At 43.6% G+C, this 19,638-nt stretch overlaps 1 protein-coding gene across 2 annotated transcripts in view; it reads right to left on the bottom strand.

Annotated features, from left to right (window-relative positions):
* Window positions 1-19,638, bottom strand: part of SLC22A1 (solute carrier family 22 member 1) — a 46,715-nt gene that overhangs the window by 10,825 nt on the left and 16,252 nt on the right. For both annotated transcript variants that reach the window (XM_003807399.5, XM_063605054.1), the window contains exons 5-8: window positions 17,566-17,680; window positions 17,250-17,356; window positions 14,038-14,252; window positions 10,282-10,390 (exon numbers count right to left, since the gene is read on the bottom strand). In XM_003807399.5, coding sequence (XP_003807447.4) covers window positions 10,282-10,390; window positions 14,038-14,252; window positions 17,250-17,356; window positions 17,566-17,680 — 546 coding nt within the window. The remainder of the gene's footprint in view (window positions 1-10,281; window positions 10,391-14,037; window positions 14,253-17,249; window positions 17,357-17,565; window positions 17,681-19,638) is intronic.

The following is a 19,638-nucleotide window of genomic DNA, read 5'->3' as shown; positions in this document are numbered from 1 at the left end:
CCAGATGGATTCACAGCCAAATTCTACCAGAGGTACAAGGAGGAACTGGTACCATTCCTTCTGAAACTATTCCAATCAATAGAAAAAGAGGGAATCCCCCCTAACTCATTTTATGAGGCCAGCATCATTCTGATACCAAAGCCAGGCAGAGACACAACAAAAAAAGAGAATTTTAGACCAATATCCTTGATGAACATTGATGCAAAAATCCTCAATAAAATACTGGCAAACCGAATCCAGCAGCACATCAAAAAGCTTATCCACCATGGTCAAGTGGGCTTCATCCCTGGGATGCAAGGCTGGTTCAATATACGCAAATCAATAAATGTAATCCAGCATATAAACAGAGCCAAAGACAAAAACCACATGATTATCTCAATAGATGCAGAAAAAGCCTTTGACAAAATTCAACAACCCTTCATGCTAAAAACTCTCAATAAATTAGGTATTGATGGGACGTATTTCAAAATAATAAGAGCTATCTATGACAAACCCACAGCCAATATCATACTGAATGGGCAAAAACTGGAAGCATTCCCTTTGAAAACTGGCCCAAGACAGGGATGCCCTCTCTCACCGCTCCTATTCAACATAGTGTTGGAAGTTCTGGCCAGGGCAATCAGGCAGGAGAAGGAAATAAAGGGTATTCAATTAGGAAAAGAGGAAGTCAAATTGTCCCTGTTTGCAGACGACATGATTGTATATCTAGAAAACCCCATCGTCTCAGCCCAAAATCTCCTTAAGCTGATAAGCAACTTCAGCAAAGTCTCAGGATACAAAATCAATATACAAAAATCACAAGCATTCTTATACACCAACAACAGACAAACAGAGAGCCAAATCATGAGTGAACTCCCATTCACAATTGCTTCAAAGAGAATAAAATACCTAGGAATCCAACTTACAAGGGATGTGAAGGACCTCTTCAAGGAGAACTACAAACCACTGCTCAAGGAAATAAAAGAGGATACAAACAAATGGAAGAACATTCCATGCTCATGGGTAGGAAGAATCAATATCGTGAAAATGGCCATACTGCCCAAGGTAATTTACAGATTCAATGCCATCCCCATCAAGCTACCAATGACTTTCTTCACAGAATTGGAAAAAACTACTTTAAAGTTCATATGGAACCAAAAAAGAGCCCGCATTGCCAAGTCAATCCTGAGCCAAAAGAACAAAGCTGGAGGCATCACACTACCTGACTTCAAACTATACTACAAGGCTACAGTAACCAAAACAGCATGGTACTGGTACCAAAACAGAGATATAGATCAATGGAACAGAACAGAGCCCTCAGAAATAACGCCGCATACCTACAACTATCTGATCTTTGACAAACCTGAGAAAAACAAGCAATGGGGAAAGGATTCCCTATTTAATAAATGGTGCTGGGAAAACTGGCTAGCCATATGTAGAAAGCTGAAACTGGATCCCTTCCTTACACCTTATACAAAAATCAATTCAAGATGGATTAAAGATTTAAACGTTAGACCTAAAACCATAAAAACCCTAGAAGAAAACCTAGGCATTACCATTCAGGACATAGGCGTGGGCAAGGACTTCATGTCCAAAACACCAAAAGCAATGGCAACAAAAGCCAAAATTGACAAATGGGATCTAATTAAACTAAAGAGCTTCTGCACAGCAAAAGAAACTACCATCAGAGTGAACAGGCAACCTACAACATGGGAGAAAATTTTCACAACCTACTCATCTGACAAAGGGCTAATATCCAGAATCTACAATGAACTCAAACAAATTTACAAGAAAAAAACAAACAACCCCATCAAAAAGTGGGCGAAGGACATGAACAGACACTTCTCAAAAGAAGACATTTATGCAGCCAAAAAACACATGAAAAAATGCTCATCATCACTGGCCATCAGAGAAATGCAAATCAAAACCACTATGAGATATCATCTCACACCAGTTAGAATGGCAATCATTAAAAAGTCAGGAAACAACAGGTGCTGGAGAGGATGTGGAGAAATAGGAACACTTTTACACTGTTGGTGGGACTGTAAACTAGTTCAACCATTGTGGAAGTCAGTGTGGCGATTCCTCAGGGATCTAGAACTAGAAATCCCATTTGACCCAGCCATCCCATTACTGGGTATATACCCAAAGGACTATAAATCATGCTGCTATAAAGACACATGCACACGTATGTTTATTGCGGCATTATTCACAATAGCAAAGACTTGGAACCAACCCAAATGTCCAACAATGATAGACTGGATTAAGAAAATGTGGTACATATACACCATGGAATACTATGCAGCCATAAAAAATGATGAGTTCATGTCCTTTGTAGGGACATGGATGAAATTGGAAACCATCATTCTCAGTAAACTATCGCAAGAACAAAAAACCAAACACCGCATATTCTCACTCATAGGTGGGAATTGAACAATGAGATCACATGGACACAGGAAGGGGAATATCACACTCTGGGGACTGTGGTGGGGTGGGGGGAGGGGGGAGGGATAGCATTGGGAGATATACCTAATGCTAGATGACGAGTTAGTGGGTGCAGCGCACCAGCATGGCACATGTATACATATGTAACTAACCTGCACAATGTGCACATGTACCCTAAAACTTAAAGTATAATTAAAAAAAAGAAAAAAAAAAGAAAACATGATTAAAATAGGAATAATAAATCAGGAAAAGTTCTATCCTTTCGGGTATTACTTTTAAGCTTCTTCTATTGCAATTATTTGCATAATTTCTTACTCCCTACTATGACTAATTACAAAATTCATATATTTATATTTCTTTCCCAATGCCTCCCCCCATGACCTATATCCTGATGATAAAAATGCTTATATCATCTCTTAGAAATTTTTAAAACAAACGTAGAGGTGGAAATTTTATTGAATGCCTTTCAGTATCAATGGAGATAATAATATAATTTTTCTCTTTTGACTTATAAACATGATTTATACTGTGAGGTTTTCTAAAACTGAGCCATCTTTGCACTCCTGGAATAATTCATCTAAGACATAGAATAGTAATTATTTTAATGTTCTCCACTGTTTGATAATATATTGTTTAGGATTTCTAGATCCACATTCATAAATATATGTCTGTAGTTTCCTTGTTTCATCTTTGTTGTTCTTTGGTACCAATATTACGCTAATTTTATTTTTTAAAGTTGGAAAATTTTCTTCTTTTTCTATGCTTTAGAGCAATTTAAATATTATTGGAATTTTCTATTTGTTAAATGTTTTTAAAAATCCCCGTTTAAAACCATTGTGGATTCCTTCTTTATCATTATTTAGGGCCCTCCTTATCTTACTTAGTACCTTTTCCCATAAATTCAACTTTAATTAGATTATGACACTTGCTATATATTTCCCTAGTATGCTTTTGTGCATTCTTTCTTTTTTAGCTTTTCTGAGGAAAAGTTATACTTCATATATGCAGCATATTGTTGGATTTTGCTTTGTAATCAAGCTAGGGAGTCATCTCATTTTTTCCAATAAAGGAGTTAAGCCTCTTTTCATTTATTTAAATGTAGGAAATGTTTGGTCTTAATTCTATCATGTCAGTTCTGTCATATCAATGCTGTCATCTATTCATATTCTATCATCTATTTACACCAGGGCTTTTTATTGCTTCTGGTGTCTTTTATTTTCAGTATGTGTTGGTTATCTGTATTTTTCCTGATAATTTGGAAGGGCTGTATTTTTAGTCAAATGATTACTATATAAACTTATATAATCAATACCCTATTTCTTTAGACAGTATTGATTAACTTCCTATTATGAACAATCATAAAATTAGTATATTTCTACTTCCCCCTCAAACCATCCCTCCATGACCTGATTTAGTTGATTCTATCATTACTTTTAGTGTTTTCTTTTATATCTTAACATATACCTAGGATACTACTTATCAGTTTTTAAAAATATATTGCTGCTGAACTAATTATACTTGTCAGTGTTTAATGATACACTTTTCCAAAAAACAAGTGTATTGAAGAAATCATGTATTACACCATCTCCAACATTCTTTCTCTTTTCTCTTTTCAGTCTTTGTGAGTTATAACATTTCTTTATTTTCAGATTTGTGATATTATATTGTTTTGTAGCCAAAAACACACTCGTTTTAATATCAATTTCAATGATCACTACCAATAATTCTGACACATTACTTCATTCGTCACTGTACTTACTGAATTTTTTTTCTAACAACTTTTTTGGGAAAGGATCATAGGAACCATATTATTTGAGATATTTTTAAATGATTGGCTATTGCTTCTATATAGAAATGAGTGCTTGGTTGGATAAAGTTCACTGGATTCACGCGTGATGGCTAACATCTGTAATCCTAGCACTTTGGGAGTCCGAGGCAGGCAGATCTTCTAAGGTCAGGAGTTCGAGAACAGCTTGACCAACCCCATCTCTCCTAAAAATACCAAAATTAGCTGGGCGTGGTGGTGGACGCCTGTAATCCCAGCTACTCAGGAGGCTGAGGCAGGAGAATCACTTGAACTGGGGAGGCAGGGGTTGCAGTGAGCCTAGATCATGCCACTGCACTCTAGCCTGTCTCAAAAAAACAATAATAAAAATCACTGGATTGCACTTTATTTTCTTGAGGTCACTGCAGGCATTGACTGTCTTCATCAAATGATAACAATTTGTTCTCCTTATATAGGTGACAAACTTTCAGCCTGGCTACTTGGTGACTCTTTCTCTATCTTTAAAGTACAGTAACCAAATAAAAATATGTCCTAATATTGTTCACTGGCTCAGTTTTTTCTGTTACATGTGTCCCTTTAATTTATAGATTCAAGCATTCTTTTATTTTCAGATATATTCCTGAAGTATATTTATTGTGTATGTGTGTGGGCAGGGGGTGTATATATATATATATATCTTTTTTTTTTTTACCAAAAGGGTTACGGACTATATACATACATACATACATACATACATAGAACCTTTGAAACTCTACTTATTTCTTATTTCTTTTTTTTTTTCTTCTTCTTCTTTTTTGAGACAAAGTCTCCCTGCCCGGGCTGGAGTGCAGTGGCTCGATCTTGTCTCACTGCAACCTCCACCTCCTGGGTTCAAGTGATTCTCCTGCCTCACCCTGCTGAGTAGCTTGGACTATAGGCATGCACTACCATGCCCAGTTAATTTTTGTAATTTTAGTAGAGACGGGGTTTCACCATGTTGGCCAGGCTGGTCTCGAACTCCTGGCTTCAAGTGATCCGCCCACCTCAGCCTCCCAAAGTGATGGGATTACAGGCGTTAGCCACCATGCCCGGATTAAACTCTGCTTATTTCTTATTTCCATTTTACTTTGCAACTCTTAGTCCTGTCTTGCCTTTCCCTCACTGAATCTATTCTCCTTTGCATTGTGTTCAAATTGGTTTTTCATTTCTCAAATGCAAGAATTTCTCCACTTCTTAATTTTTCTTTTTCGTTTCTTTCTTAAGACAGCTTCAGTGTCTTCTATTGTCTTGCCAGTTATTCTCTCTAGAACTATACCTCTGCTTTAAAGTCTTATTTTTATAGAGATGACTGATTTATTAATACTTTATATTTTGGTAGTATATGTAGTTAGAACTTTGATCTATGTTGTTACAGCATTTTTCTGGTATATGTTCTTCATTTGCCTTTTGCTTTTTCTGCTCCTTTCCCCCTTTATCTCATGATATGTTTGTGTAGCTCCTGAATGAGTTACTTTTTTGTTTATTACTCATCTTTTCATTCTGTGATTTCTTCCTCTATCAGCCATTTCTAGAAGGGTTTGTGGGGAAGCGCCAGGCCATGTTCTGGGCTAGCAGAAATTCTTTCTTTGATCAGGGTTGTATATGATTAGATTTTTTTGGCTCACTTATTCCTGATCTACAGGGGCTGATGGTGTGGAACTAGTCTCTTCCACCCGCCTCTCAGTAACTGCTGTCTGAAAGTTCCTGCATATCTTCTTTTACAGCCTTGCCCTCCCTGCTTCACCTTCAGCCATACAACATCCAGGGAAGGGAGCTTCCACCTCCAGCCCATGCACCCATCATTCTGTTCCTCCAAACAAGGGACCATGGGTCACACCCTTCAAGGCACGCTGTCTACTTTGGAAAGCTGCTGGCCTCGCCTACGATTTGCTGTCACAGGGGTCCTTTCCTGGAATCTTCTCAGACCCCCTTAGACCTCACACACTAGGCAGCCCTTCCTCTTGCAGATTGTCTTTTCGTGTTATCACAGTTTCAAACACATTTGCATTATCCTTCATTCTTCTAATAGCTTTTGTGTGATTTCCAAGAGGTGCAAGAAAAGACACAGTTATTTTTTACTATTTTTTAAAAATTATTGTTAAAAAGGAAAAAAATGGCAAGCACACGGAAGCTAGAAGGAGTAGGGAACTAGGCCCCTTATTTAAAATTCAGATGTTTGCGGTACTTCATTCATTGAGTCATTCTACAGCATGTAGTGAGTCTGGCTGTGGAAGAGTTCTGTGAGGTACAGAGAAGTATGACATGACATGTGGTTTCTGTTTTCAAGGAGCTCATGAGAAGGTGAGGAGATAAAAATGGAAAGATCATTTTCAAAGCAAGGCAGTGGGTATTAATGCCAAATGAATGTTCTTACAACAAGTGCTGCACAAAGTGAAGAGGAGCAGAGCAGTCCAACTCTGAAACCGCCTGGAACAGAGGCAGGGTCAAAATGGTTTACATAGAGACTGTCTAAACTTGGAGCGCTTATAAAGTAATAAAGTCACAGAAATTATTCCTTCTCTGCAAATTAAATTTGATTCAATTGATTAGAAATATTGGAACTTGAATGACTGCCTTACCTTGTGTGTGCGCGTGTGTGTACATAAGAAGTTGAGAGTTTTTTCTGAACATCTAGCTTCCCTCCCTAGTGAATGAGAATGATTCTCCCACTGGCTCTCTGAGCAGTGGTCAAGGGCTCCTCGGGGATGGGTTGCTTGGCCTTTCTCCCTAGAGAACTACACACTCAGTACCTTTCACAGTTTACATTTTGAGTCAGTCCCCTTGGCCCGGTGGCCATGACAATGGAATTGTTTGGCCTGGCTATTTTAGACTCTGGGCTCAGAACCGCCAAATATAGAAGGTTTTCTTTTTAATACGCCTTCATCTCCTGTACTCAGTCCCAGTAACTTTTTACCAATAAGAGTCTCAGACATGGCCTCTTAATAAAGGATTAGTCAGGAAAGAGTGAATCAAGGCCATCCTGGTGCCTTCTGGCTTTACTGAAGGGCTCAGAGCACTGCGCATGTATAAGATGAGATTAGGGAGCTGGGGTATTTCCTAGAAACTAATGGTATGATGACATAAGGAGAAGAAACAATGTATACAGAGGAAAAAGAGTTTAAGTAACATACGGAATTTCTAACAAACTAGAATTTCTTAGAACTTTAAGTAAAGTGTTTACTTTTACAATTAAAATAATCTTCATTTAAAACTAAGTCTTCCAAGATACAGAAGGCAATTAAGTACAGACAAAGATACTCAACATTACTAGTAATTAGGAAAAGTCAAGTCACAATAATACCATTACCTACCAAAATGACTTTTAGAAAGCTGACAACACCAGACCAGGTGCGGTGGCTCACACCTGTAATCCCAACATTTTGGGAGGCCAAGGCGGGCAGATCATCTGAGGTCAGGAGTTCAAGACCAGCCTGGCCAACATGGTGAAACCCTGTCTCTACTAAAAGTACAAAAAATTAGCCAGGCGCAGTGGTGCATGCCTGTAGTCCCAGCTACTCAAAAGGCTGAGTCAAGAGAATCGTTTGAACCTGGGAGGCAGAGGTTGCAGTGAGCCGAGATCACGCCACTGCACTCCAGCCTGGGTGACAAGAGTGAAACTCCATCTCAAAAAAAAAAAAAAAAAGCTGACAACACCAAACACTGATGAGAATGTGGAACGACAGGATTCCTCAAACATGGCTGGTGGGAACGCAAGATGGCACAGCCACTTCGGAAAACGGTCTGACAGTCTGACAGTTTCTCATAGAATTAAACACACACTTACCATATGACCTAACAATCCCACTCCTGAGTTATTAACCCAACGTAAATGAAAACATGTATCCACTCAAAGGCCTGTACCCAAATGTCTATAGCATCTGCATCAGAATCACTCTGAAGGAAGCCGTCCAAATGTCCCTCAAGTGGTGAATAGCTGAACAGTGTATGAATTGTGGCACACTGACATTCACACACTGGAGTACTATGCAGCAACAACAAGCAAAACACTGATACATCCAACAAGTGGGTGAGTTTCATCATGCTAAGTGAAGGAAGCCAAACACAAAAGGTGACGTGCCCTATTATTTCATTTACAGCTCATTCTGGAAAAGCTAAAACTGCATGGTCTGGAGGTGAGAAGAAAAGGGTATTAACTGCAAAGAGACATGAAGAACCTTTTGGGAGTGATGGAAATATTCTCTATTTTAATCGTGGCAGTGGCTAAATGACTATATATACGTGTGTGTGTGTGAGTGTGTGTGTGTGTGTCGTCAAACTAATCTAACTGCATGTTAGAAGCAGTGAATTTTACTCTGTCAATTGTACCTCAATAAACTTGATTTTAAAAAAAAATAAGTTCTTCAGCACCAAAAGAAAAGGCAACAAAAGTAAAAAGAGATAAATTAGACTACATCACAATCAAAAACTCCTGTGCATCAAAGGTCACAATCAACAGAATGAAAAGGTAACCTATGGAATGGGCTGAAATATTTGCAGATTTTGTACCTGATAAAGAGTTAATCTCCAGATTATATAAAGCATTGCTACAACTCAATAACAACAAAACCAGTTCAAAAATGGGGAAAGGACTTGAGTAGACATTTCTCCAAAGAAAATACACAAATAGCCAACAAGCACATGAAAAGATGATCAACATAATTAATCATCAGAGAAATCAAAACCACAATGAGATAACACTTCAAACCCATTAGGATGGCTACTATCAAAAAGACAAACAGAAATTAACAAGTGTTGGCGAGGATGTGGAGGAACTGGAACCCTTGTGAACTGTTGGTGGGAATGTAAAATAGTGCAGCCATTATGCAAAAAAAATACAGCCGTTCCTTCAAAAAACTAATAATAGAATTACATTATGATCCAGTAATTCCACTTTTGGATATTCCACCCCAAAGAATTGAAAGATATCTTGAAGAGATATTTGTACATTCATGTCCATAGCAGTATTATTCACAATAGCTAAGAAGTGGAGCATCCCAAGTGTCCATTGACAGATGAATGGATAAACAAAATGCGGTATATATGTACAATGGAATATTACTCAGCCTTTAAAAAGAAGACAATTTTGGCACATGCTACAACATACATGAACCTTGAGGCCATCACACTAAGTGATCTAAGCCAGTCATACAAAGACAAATACTATATGATTCCACTTATATGAGGTACCTAAAGTAACCAAACTCATAGAAACAGAAAGTAGACAGGCGGTTGTCAGGAGCTGGAGGGTGGAGAGTATGGGGAGTTACTGTTTAATGAGTACAGTTTCTGTTTTGCAAGATGAAGAGTTCTGGAGCTTGGTTGTGTGAAGTTACTTAACACTACTCAACTGTACATTTAAAAGTGGCTAAGATAGTAAATTTCATATTATGTATATTTTACCACAATTTTGAAAAGTTCCTCAGTTTACAGAACAGTAATGTGCCATAATGGAAAAACCACAGGGTTCCAGGTCAGGAAGATGTGGTCCTTGCCCCAGCCCTGCTTCTTTCTAGCTGTCTGACCCCTACAATGCTTCTTTCCCTTTCTAAATCACAGCTTCCTCATATGTAATATGGGGATGATCATACCCAAGAACAAATTTAAGGGAATCACATGTATGGAAATACTCACGTATCACTATACAAATGTCAGCTGTTTAAGAAAATGATGCCCAGAAGTGTCGATGAAATGGCTGATGTTTATACAATCAATTAGTGCCAAGGACAGGGCTACAACACAGGTTTCCCAAGTCCCTGTCCAGTACCCACTTCTCTACACCTTTTGTTCTTGTACTTGTTGTATGTACAGAACAACTTTGACCCCATCCGTCAGCTCACAAGGTCCCCTTTCACATTCTCTGCTATAACTATGGGTTGACCCTCTCTTGATGCTTAACCCCATCTCTCTGAACGTGATTTCTTAACAATGCCACTCAATGTCCAAACTGAGCAATGCTTGGGGGCATCTTGAGGAAGCACCTTGGAGATGTTGGTTCCCACTGAGCTGGTGGGTTCACAGCCATTTCACTGACTACCCCTGTTCCATGCACTCACCTGACGAATGTGGGGTACAGCTCAGCATTCACCAGGCAGATCATTTGTATTGCAATGGTGATTCCCATTCGGCCAACACACATGATTATGATGTTTAACCAGTACAGGTCTGGAAAGGAAGTACAAAGAGGGTGTGGGTGGTGGATGGGGGCTTCGTTCCCTGAGTTACTGCGAGAGGCCACGGTGGGTCATGCTTGGACTATTAGAGCTGGTGGGGCCTGGAATGTTGTCTTATCTAACTTTTTCATTTTTAGGTAAGTAAACTGAGTCTCAAGAGATTTGGGGAGTTGATGATGACATATTCAAGAAGACTCCATTGAGCGGGGGAAAGAATGGGCTTTTTGAATCTCAGCTTGGTTTCCTGGGCTGTAAAATGGGAATAATGACACCCAGCTTATAGATCATCATGAGACTTAGAGCTGATGTATGTCAAATGTCCACTGTGACCACAGAATTTTAAAGTTGGCTTTTTATTTATTATATGATAGTATCCATTCTAGTTCAGTGCCTGAAACACAGAAAGTACTCAATAAACATAATCCCTCTAGTAGTAGTTCTCAAACTAACAAAACAGATTTCTAATCCTCAATTTAATATTTGTTTCCAATACAGTTTAAACCAAAACACCTTTCATAATAGTCTCAGAGGCTGAGAATGAGGGAAGCGAGCCCTTGTTTCACGCTGGCAGGCTGCTGTGGGGTTCTCGACCACCTGAAGGCCCAGAAAGCCCTCTCCCTATTGAGAATGATCAAAGAATTTGGCTTCATTGGAAAGAAGCTCAGATCCTTAATAACCACCATCATCTGCTCTGCATGGGTTACCCCCAGCACTGAAATGCAAGTAACCCTGTGACACACCAGCTCACTATAAAGGCCTCTGGGGTCACAGACACGATGTCAGCTTGACCCTTGTCCCCAGATACTGGCTATTTATGGAAATCTTGTTTCATTTCACTCAGCCAGTGTGAGGGTCCAAATGAGAGTGCCCCTCACCCGTCTCATGGGTGCAACACAGTCTCTCTGCCTCCTGGAGCTCTCAGCCCTGATAGAGAAACCAAGCTGAGCCTTCTGTTAAGGACCACACCTCATCTAGCTTCTAAAAGATAAAAGGCAAGGAGTTCACTCCAATGCCTCGAGGGAGGTCCTCATTCACAGGTCTTTAGCCTGGTGATGCTTGACCAGAGGTAAACAGCATCCCTGGCCTCAGAGAACTGAACATGTCTCCACTCTGCACCACCAGGGCCACTCATCACAGCAGCCAGAGGGACCCAGTTCAGACTGAAGTTGGGTCAAGTCCACCCCTGCTCAAAGCCACCAGTGGTTTCCTACCACTCTTGGGATAAAGTCCACAGCTGGCTACTTCCCAACTCACTCCACGCCTCACTCCACTGCTCCCCACGAGCTCGCCTGACCCTTGTCCCTAGATCCCGAGCAGTCCCTCCAATGCCACATTCTTCTCACCCCAAGGGCCTTGCACGTGTCAGAAAACTCTCCCCAGATTTTTACATGGCTCTTCCCACTTCATTTAGGCCTCTTCAGGCCTCCCGTGCCCATTGTAGAAAGCACTGACATCCTTCTCTTTTCCCTCTGGAATGTCAGCTCCATGGAGCAGGAACTCTCTCTGCTTCGCTCATGGTTGAAATCCTAGGACCTAGATACCTGCCAGCCATATAGAAGGCCTGGAGATATTTCCTGCGGGTTGAATGAATGACTGTCCTAAAATGTGATAAGGACTAAGACAGAGGGACAAGGGGAGGACAGGAGCTGGGAGGAGGGGGCTGGGGAGGGGACAATGCCTGGGCTCTGTCCAGGTGACAACTGAATGGACTTAGCCCTCGATGGCCCTCCTTCTTGGCACTCAGTGCTGTTAACTTTTTAAAAGTATGCCCATCCATCACATCTTACCCAGGATTCCAGAAACAGAGAGATTGGGAAGAAAGTGGGCAAAATCTATTTCAGATCCATGCTGCCCCTTTTCCTGTGTTCTCTGTTCTTTCTCCATGAAAAAAGGGAAAAGAAAACTGAGCTTTCTTTCCCCAACCCTTTTTCTTTCCAGCCTGATCTACACAGCCTAGTTCTTGGGCATACAGATTTCACAGAACAGTCTCTACAATACCCTGCGTGAAAGCCTGCCAAAGTGACTCACTAAACCAACAAGTGCAGACCACACGCAGTAAAAACTGAGAAAAGGGCAAATCTGCCCTTGTATTTATTTTACAACATATCCAAGAGCAATGAATGTGAAAGGCAATTTACGTACTCAAATTAAAACTGACTGAAGTTAATCTGCTTTAGGTTTAAATGTAGCTTGGTTTATCTTTGATTGTAAGAATTACAGACTAATGTATACATCCACCAAAATGGCCACTCTTAAAAAGATGAGCCAGATCAAGTGTTGGGAGGATCTGGAGTAATCAGAGCTCCCATGTGTTCCTGGGAGGAGTATAAAATGGTCTAACCACTTTGGAAAGCTGTTTGGCAGTGTCTGCTAGAGCTAAACATATGCCTCCCTGGGACCCAGCAAGTGTGCTCACAGATCCGTACCCAAGGGAAATGGAAGCACGTGCCTGCCCAAAGATACATGCAAGGATGATTTTAGTCCCAATAAGTGGCAAACATTGGAAGCAACACAAGTGACAATCAACGGTGGAAGGGATGCAGAGTGTCATATTCATACAGTGGAATCCTACACAATAAAACTACACTCTCATGTGACAACATGGGTGGGTCTCATAGGTGCAGTGATGAATGGCTCATGCCTATGATCCCAACACTTTGAAAGGCTGAGGTGGGAGGATTGCTTGAGCCCAGGAGTTTGAGACCAGCTTGGGCAACATAGTAAGACCCCATCTCTACAAAAAATAAAAACATTAACCGGGCATAGTGGCTCACGCCTGTAGTCCCAGCTACTGAGGAGGCTGAGGTGGGAGGATCCCTTGAGCCCAAGAGTTCAAGGTTGCAGTGAGCTGTGATTGCACCACTGAACTCCAGCCTGATAACAGAGCAAGATTCTGTCTCAAAACACAACAACAACAATAACAAAAACAGTATATTTGGTATGGTGCCACCTATATGAAGCTCAAGAACAGGCACAATCTGTGCTGACAAAGGGCAGAGTAGTGGTGACCTTGGAGGGGTAGCAGGGGTTGTTGTGAAGGAGCCTGAGGGAGGCTTTGGAGAAGTTGGAAAGGTTCCCCATCTTTTACGTGGATCATGCTGCCCGGGTGTACACATTTTTACAAACTCATGGAGTCATGCACTTATAGTTTGCTGATTGTATGTATGTTAAAACTCAATTTAATTTTTTTTTTTTGCCGTTTTTTGGGTTTTTTGTTTGTTTGTTTGTTTGTTTTTTGGGAGATGGAGTTGTACTCTGTCTCCCAAGCTGGAGTGTGCGATCTCGGCTCACTGCAACCTCCGCCTCCTGGGTTCAAGCAGCCTCCCAAGTAGCTGGGATTACAGGCGCCTGCCACCAAGCCCGGCTAATTTTGTATTTTTAGTAGAGATGGGGTTTCACCATGTTGGCCAGGCTGGTCTTGAACTCCTGACCTCAGGTGATCCACCTGCCTTGGCTTCTCAAAGTACTATGATTACAGGCATGAGCCACTGTGCACGGCCCCTCAATTTAAAATCTAAAAAAACTTTGTAGACAAAGGTAGCACCTCATCTTTGTTCTCATTCCAGAGGCTTAGTAAAGAGTTACAACACTTTCCCCACACTTCAATTGCCTGGGAAATGATGAAAGCAGACAACTCACCAGGTGAGATAAAAATCATGACGAGGCAGGCTGCCCCCGCCAACAAATTTGACACGGCCATGGGGTAGATGCGGCCCACGCGGTCAATGGTGATGAGGGTTATGAAGGCCCCCGGGATTTCGACCAGAGCGGAGTAAAGGAAATCCAGGTACAGGTTCCCGCTGGTGGCGCCCATGTGCAGGATGAGCCCCTGATAGAGCACAGAGGCCGTGAACCTGAGCCAAGAGGAGGTTTCAAGTCAAAGGCATGAGTCAGAGACTGAAGAAAAAAAAAAAAAAAGCCCCTCGCAGATGGAGAAAGAGCATGAATCACTGGGTTTAGAATGCCCTAGAGCAATATGAGAAGAGGGGAGTAAAAATGAGAAAGAGTGTCCTAGAAGGGCCCCGATGATACATTTTTTTCATGATAGATGTGAGAGTCTGACTTGTAGGATATGCCTCCAAGTCTCCTGGAGACTGCACGTGAGGATGGCTACTGTTCACTGCAGATTTAAATGTCTGGTTCTGCACCGAGCCCTGCACGTGCGTACCTCATCTGACACCCCAACAGGCCTACGAGGAGGTGGGCAGGAGAGGGCAGGAAGTAAGGGGCCAGGTGTCGGATTGCTTTATGAGCTGTGTCACCTTGAGGAAGTTAACTAACCTCTCTGGGCCTCAGTTCCCTCGTCTGTAAATGGGATCGTAATAGTACCTCCCACATCTGTTTGTCTTGAGTACTCACTGAGTTAGCGTACAAAAGTGCCAATTATAGTTCCCGGCACACAGTATGCACTCAGGGCACTCAGAAGACTCAGGGCACAACAGACAGAGGCATGGGCCAGGTCTTTCCAACCGCACCATGGCATTCCCGGCCCTTTACTGTGCTGTCCTTAGTGGACGCTATTGATTCACCTACGCTCTTCCATTCACTGCACACCCCCTCCGTCCATATTTGAGAAAATGTAGCAACATTACAGCATATGGCACACAGACCCGAGGCCTAGCTAAATCACTCTCACCTGAGCCAAAATGTAGGGTGCCTCGTGTGTCACTTTGGGGGGAAAATATCATTTGGAAGCTAGAAAGCTTTTACAGTCATATTTACATTGTGAGAACAGATTTGGGTCAATAAGAAATGACTGTCTCATCCCAGCATGCAGATTGCCTATCAGCTCCAAAACTCAGATGAAAATGCATGTTGCTAAGGAATGTATCCTTGTTTGATAAAATTTCGCCTAAAGAGGCATTGGGATGCTTTTGTTTCCAGTCCTAAATTATTCCTGATTGGACAAAGGGTCAAGAGAACAAGAAAGAAGGTGCTTGCCTGCAACTGAGGGAGTTGAGATTAGCCTGAGTGCCTCTGTACCATTTAGCCAGTTAAAGACAGCAGTCATATTACTGATAAAGAAACTGGTTTAAGAGAAAGGAACGTGTAACCTTGATTTTCCTGTCAACAAGCCAGTTAACAAATGTGCCGGGCTGCCACCTGTAGACAGAGCTCATGAATTGCATGTGTGTATTAAAATAACAAAAAAAACCACATTGACACTGAACATTTCCTGCATGGATGCTGTACCCTCTTCTATGTCATTTACACATATAATCTCCTTAATCCTCCCAACACATCTATGAGATAGGTACTATCACTTCTCCCATTACTGAGGGGGAAACTGAGTCACGGAGAGATTAAGGCCCTTTGGAAGGTCACACAGCCAGGACATGGTGGACAGACCTTTCGAGTCTCAGTCATGACAACCAGCAGGACAGTAGAAAAGGGCGTTCAGGGGCCAAAGGCCTGAGGCCTTGTGGGCCGCAGAAAAGGATCTGGCTTTATTCTCAGTGATTAGGAAGCCAGCGGAGGGTAAACAGGGAGAGACAAGGTCTGTTGAGCTCTAAGGGATGCCTTTGCCTGCTTTGTGGAGCACCGAGGGGCATGGGTAAAGCCAGCAGGCCACCCGGAAGGTGCCTACATAATGCAGGTAAGAGATGCCGCAGAACTGTCCATGAGACAGCTGACATTTATACAAAGAATTAGTGCCAAGGACAGGGCTACTACAACCCCAGCAAGGGAACCCAGGGTGCCCACGATGGGAAGCAGCAGGTTCTGAAGGCATTTCCAAGCCAGTTGATGGAACTTGCCAGAGGACTGGATGTGGGGGTAACAGAACAGAAGAGTCAAAAACACTGCCTTGTGGGGAGTCTCGGAGCTGGGGAGGGGAGCTGAACAGCGTAGCAGAGCAGGCAGTTACTTCCACTGCAGCGGCCAGTCCCAGCCTCCATGCTGAGTTCAACACTGAGTATCCATGGAAACCCAGCAGGTACGTGGGGCTATTTGCAAAGGTTCACGGGCCCAGCATGTGGCTGGGTGCAGGACCCCAGCGGCAAACTCGGAGACAGGGAGGGTGAAGGTTGAGGCAGGACAGGACACGCTGAACCTGGACAGATTCTGGGGCACAGTGTTTACTCATTCAACTTTCAGCAAATATTGATTTAGGGTCTGCAATATGCCAGGCACTGACTTACTACAAACTCTTTGTTCCAATAAAACCTCACATAGAAGAGCAAACAAGTGTGCCTGGGTAGCGGAGCTGCTCCCGCTGAAGGGGCCAGGCCCAGAGTGCAGTTGGGGGGCCCTCACTGTATGCTGAGGGGAAAGCCCTTGTGCGGAGGAGGTGAGCCAGCATCCTCCTAGGGAGCAGGGCAGGGGATTCCTGCTCGTGACAGCAGCTGGGGGAGCATGCAGACCCCTGGAATGTGCAAAGCGTGTGTGCGTGGGTCCATGTGGGTGTGCGTTCTCTAGTCAATAGGTAACAAATGCACAGAGACGCTCAGGTAGGGTCTCTAGGGTGTTTAGATATGAGGAATGGAACTTCTTCCCCGAACGCTCCAGGAGCTCTCATCCACCTTCTGACGCCGAGTCAAGACTTGGCTATTCCCAGAAGATGAGACCATGTGGAACGGAGGCAGCCCCGATAACCCTTTATCCTATTTCTCTCATCCCACTGGTGATCTCCCAAAGGTAACAAATGCTCCTTACTAAAATGAAGCCTTTTTCTTATTATTCAATCCCCAAGGGAGAAATAAAAAGAGCTCTTTGACCACTCACAACTATATTAAAATTCTTTTTCCCTTTCTCTTTTTCCACCTGAGTATTCCACTGTCTCTAATCTATAGCCCAGTGCTTGGGCGAGCATGCTGATTCTGCCTGGAGAGACGCACAGGAACGCCCCTCACCACAGGTACATCAGGATGAAGGTGCGCTTCCTCAGGCGCGGCGTGCGGAACAGGTCTGCAAATGAAGGGCTCAGCTTTTCGGTGACATCCTCTTCGAGGGAAAGCATCTAGGAGGGAGGGAGAGCATCAGCCACACTCACGCTGTCATGAGCAGAGCCACCCGGGAGCCCCTGGGGAGGTGAGCCTTGCCACCACTGTGCTTCACACCCATGACAAGGGGCACAGTTCTGCTCCTTCCCCTGGCAGCCCCAGACGAATCTGCACCAGAACCCAGCCCCAGATTCAGTGATGTGAGATACCCCTTCCTAGATTTCACCTTTAAATCAGCAGGAGGCATCTTCCCATTCTTTTGAGCGATGTGGTCCATTATCTTTATTGCTTCAGTGTTTCTTTTTTGCGATAACAGCCACCGAGGGGACTCTGGCACACACCTGCGAACACCACTCATCACTGTCTGGCATTTTCCCCGGTCTGACGTTCAGCCTTGAGCAGGGTGATGCTGTTGCTCAGTGCAGCCTGCCCTCCCCACGTTGGGGCTGTAATCCCTCAAGAGGATGAGGACCTGGGGTCACTGTGCGCTAGCCCGTGTGGCCCAGGTCACAGCTCTGTGGGTCACTCAGACTCCTAGTGTCACCTAAGATTTATAGACCAAAAGGGAGCCATCGCTTCCTATGTAGCCTTCCTTCTGTGCAGCAGGGGCCTCATCTCTCCTGGGGCAGCCTTTGTCCCCCACAGAAAACACTCACAGAGCAGACGCTCCATGTATATTACCGGATGACAGCAGGACATCTCCAGGCAATACAAGAGCTGTTGAACACTTCTCAAAATATTTCCCAAACAAAATAAAATGTATTTACTGTCCTTTAAAATCAGATCAACACCATGCTGTCTATTTCAAATGGGACGAGGAGGGTACAACTCAAAGACTGGGCCTCTCTGGCATAAGGGTCCTCTGAAAGCTGGCCGGCATTGACTGCCTCACCCTGCCTGAGCATGCAGACTTTGCCTTTCCGCTGGAGAGATCCCTGTTTCACACGGACGAGGCAGGGGAAGGGCAGGCTCCTCAGAACTCCCTGGCCATACGTGTACAACTCTTTCATTTAGAGAGACTGGGTTAACTCTAGTGCCACCCACAGATGAGGTCTGCTCTCAGCAAAACTAAGACAAAAGGTGGAGGGATGAGAAATTCCTCTCTGTGGCCCTTTCTGCTACCCCCTCTTCCCTCCACCACAATAAAAACTGACCTGTGGAGTTCTTTGCCCTTCAGACTCTGCGAAGCACTCACAGCTAATATGATTAACACCTTGTTTGGACTGATTCTGTGTCATAATGGCTCAGGGTACACAGTCCCCAGAGAAGGTTGCATTGAGCAGGCCTGTTGTTCCTTCATTCTGTCACTCATTCATTCAATCAAGATCAAATGCCTGCTCTATGGCTAGATGAGAGGTATTTCAGAGTCTTAATAATAATACCAATAGTACTATAAAAATGGAGAAGTGGGAGAAGAGCAGAGATGACAGCAGAGAGGAAGAGAAGAGGGAGAAGATCAAGAAGATAACAGAGCGTCTGACTTCATGCCAGCACCCCTGGGACGGACTCTAGGGGACTCTCGGGAGTGGTAGCCATTGCAGTGGGATTGCCACCTGTGGAGCCTTTCCTACCACTGGACGCTGATACAGATTTCCCAAGGTCACTGAGCAACCCTCAGAAAGCTGCCTCCTTCACCCAGGAGTGAGGTTCAGCCTTGTGTTTCTGGAAAGTGCACATGCTGAGGCCCTGAGTTTTCCTGGATTTCTGTCCGACTCTTGGCATGGCCCACCTTTATCTGGGGGAACCTATCTAAAGAGGCTTTGTCTGAGGAAAGCTCCACATGTAACCAGGGCCGCCTGGTAATAACAGAACAACCTGAACAGTACAAGTGGTGGGAAGCGCTGGCTCCACGCAGCTCCATGCGATATGTGTGTGGGAAACCCCAGGCTCTGTGCAGCCCTATGCATCATGCATCTGGGAAACCCCGGGCTCTGCTCATCCCTATGCGTCATGCGTGTGGGAAACCCCGGGACCAGCTCATCCCTATGCATCATGCGTGTAGGAAACCCCGGGACCAGCTCATCCCTATGCGTCATGCGTGTGGGAAACCCCGGGACCAACTCATCCCTATGCATCATGCGTGTAGGAAACCCCGGGACCAGCTCATCCCTATGCGTCATGCGTGTGGGAAACCCCGGGACCAGCTGATCCCTATGCGTCATGCGTGTAGGAAACCCCTGGACCAGCTCATCCCTAATGCGTCATGAGTGTGGGAAGCGCCGGGCTCCGCGCAGCCCCATGCGTTATGCCTGTGGACACTATGGCCTTTGGAAGACGGCCTGTAGGTGCCCCCCACTCC

This window comes from Pan paniscus, chromosome 5 (genome assembly GCF_029289425.2).
Source record: "Pan paniscus chromosome 5, NHGRI_mPanPan1-v2.0_pri, whole genome shotgun sequence".
Classification (NCBI taxonomy): Eukaryota; Metazoa; Chordata; class Mammalia; order Primates; family Hominidae; genus Pan; species Pan paniscus.
Note: the sequence above shows the minus strand (reverse complement) of the source record. Positions and strands in the feature narration are given on the sequence as shown.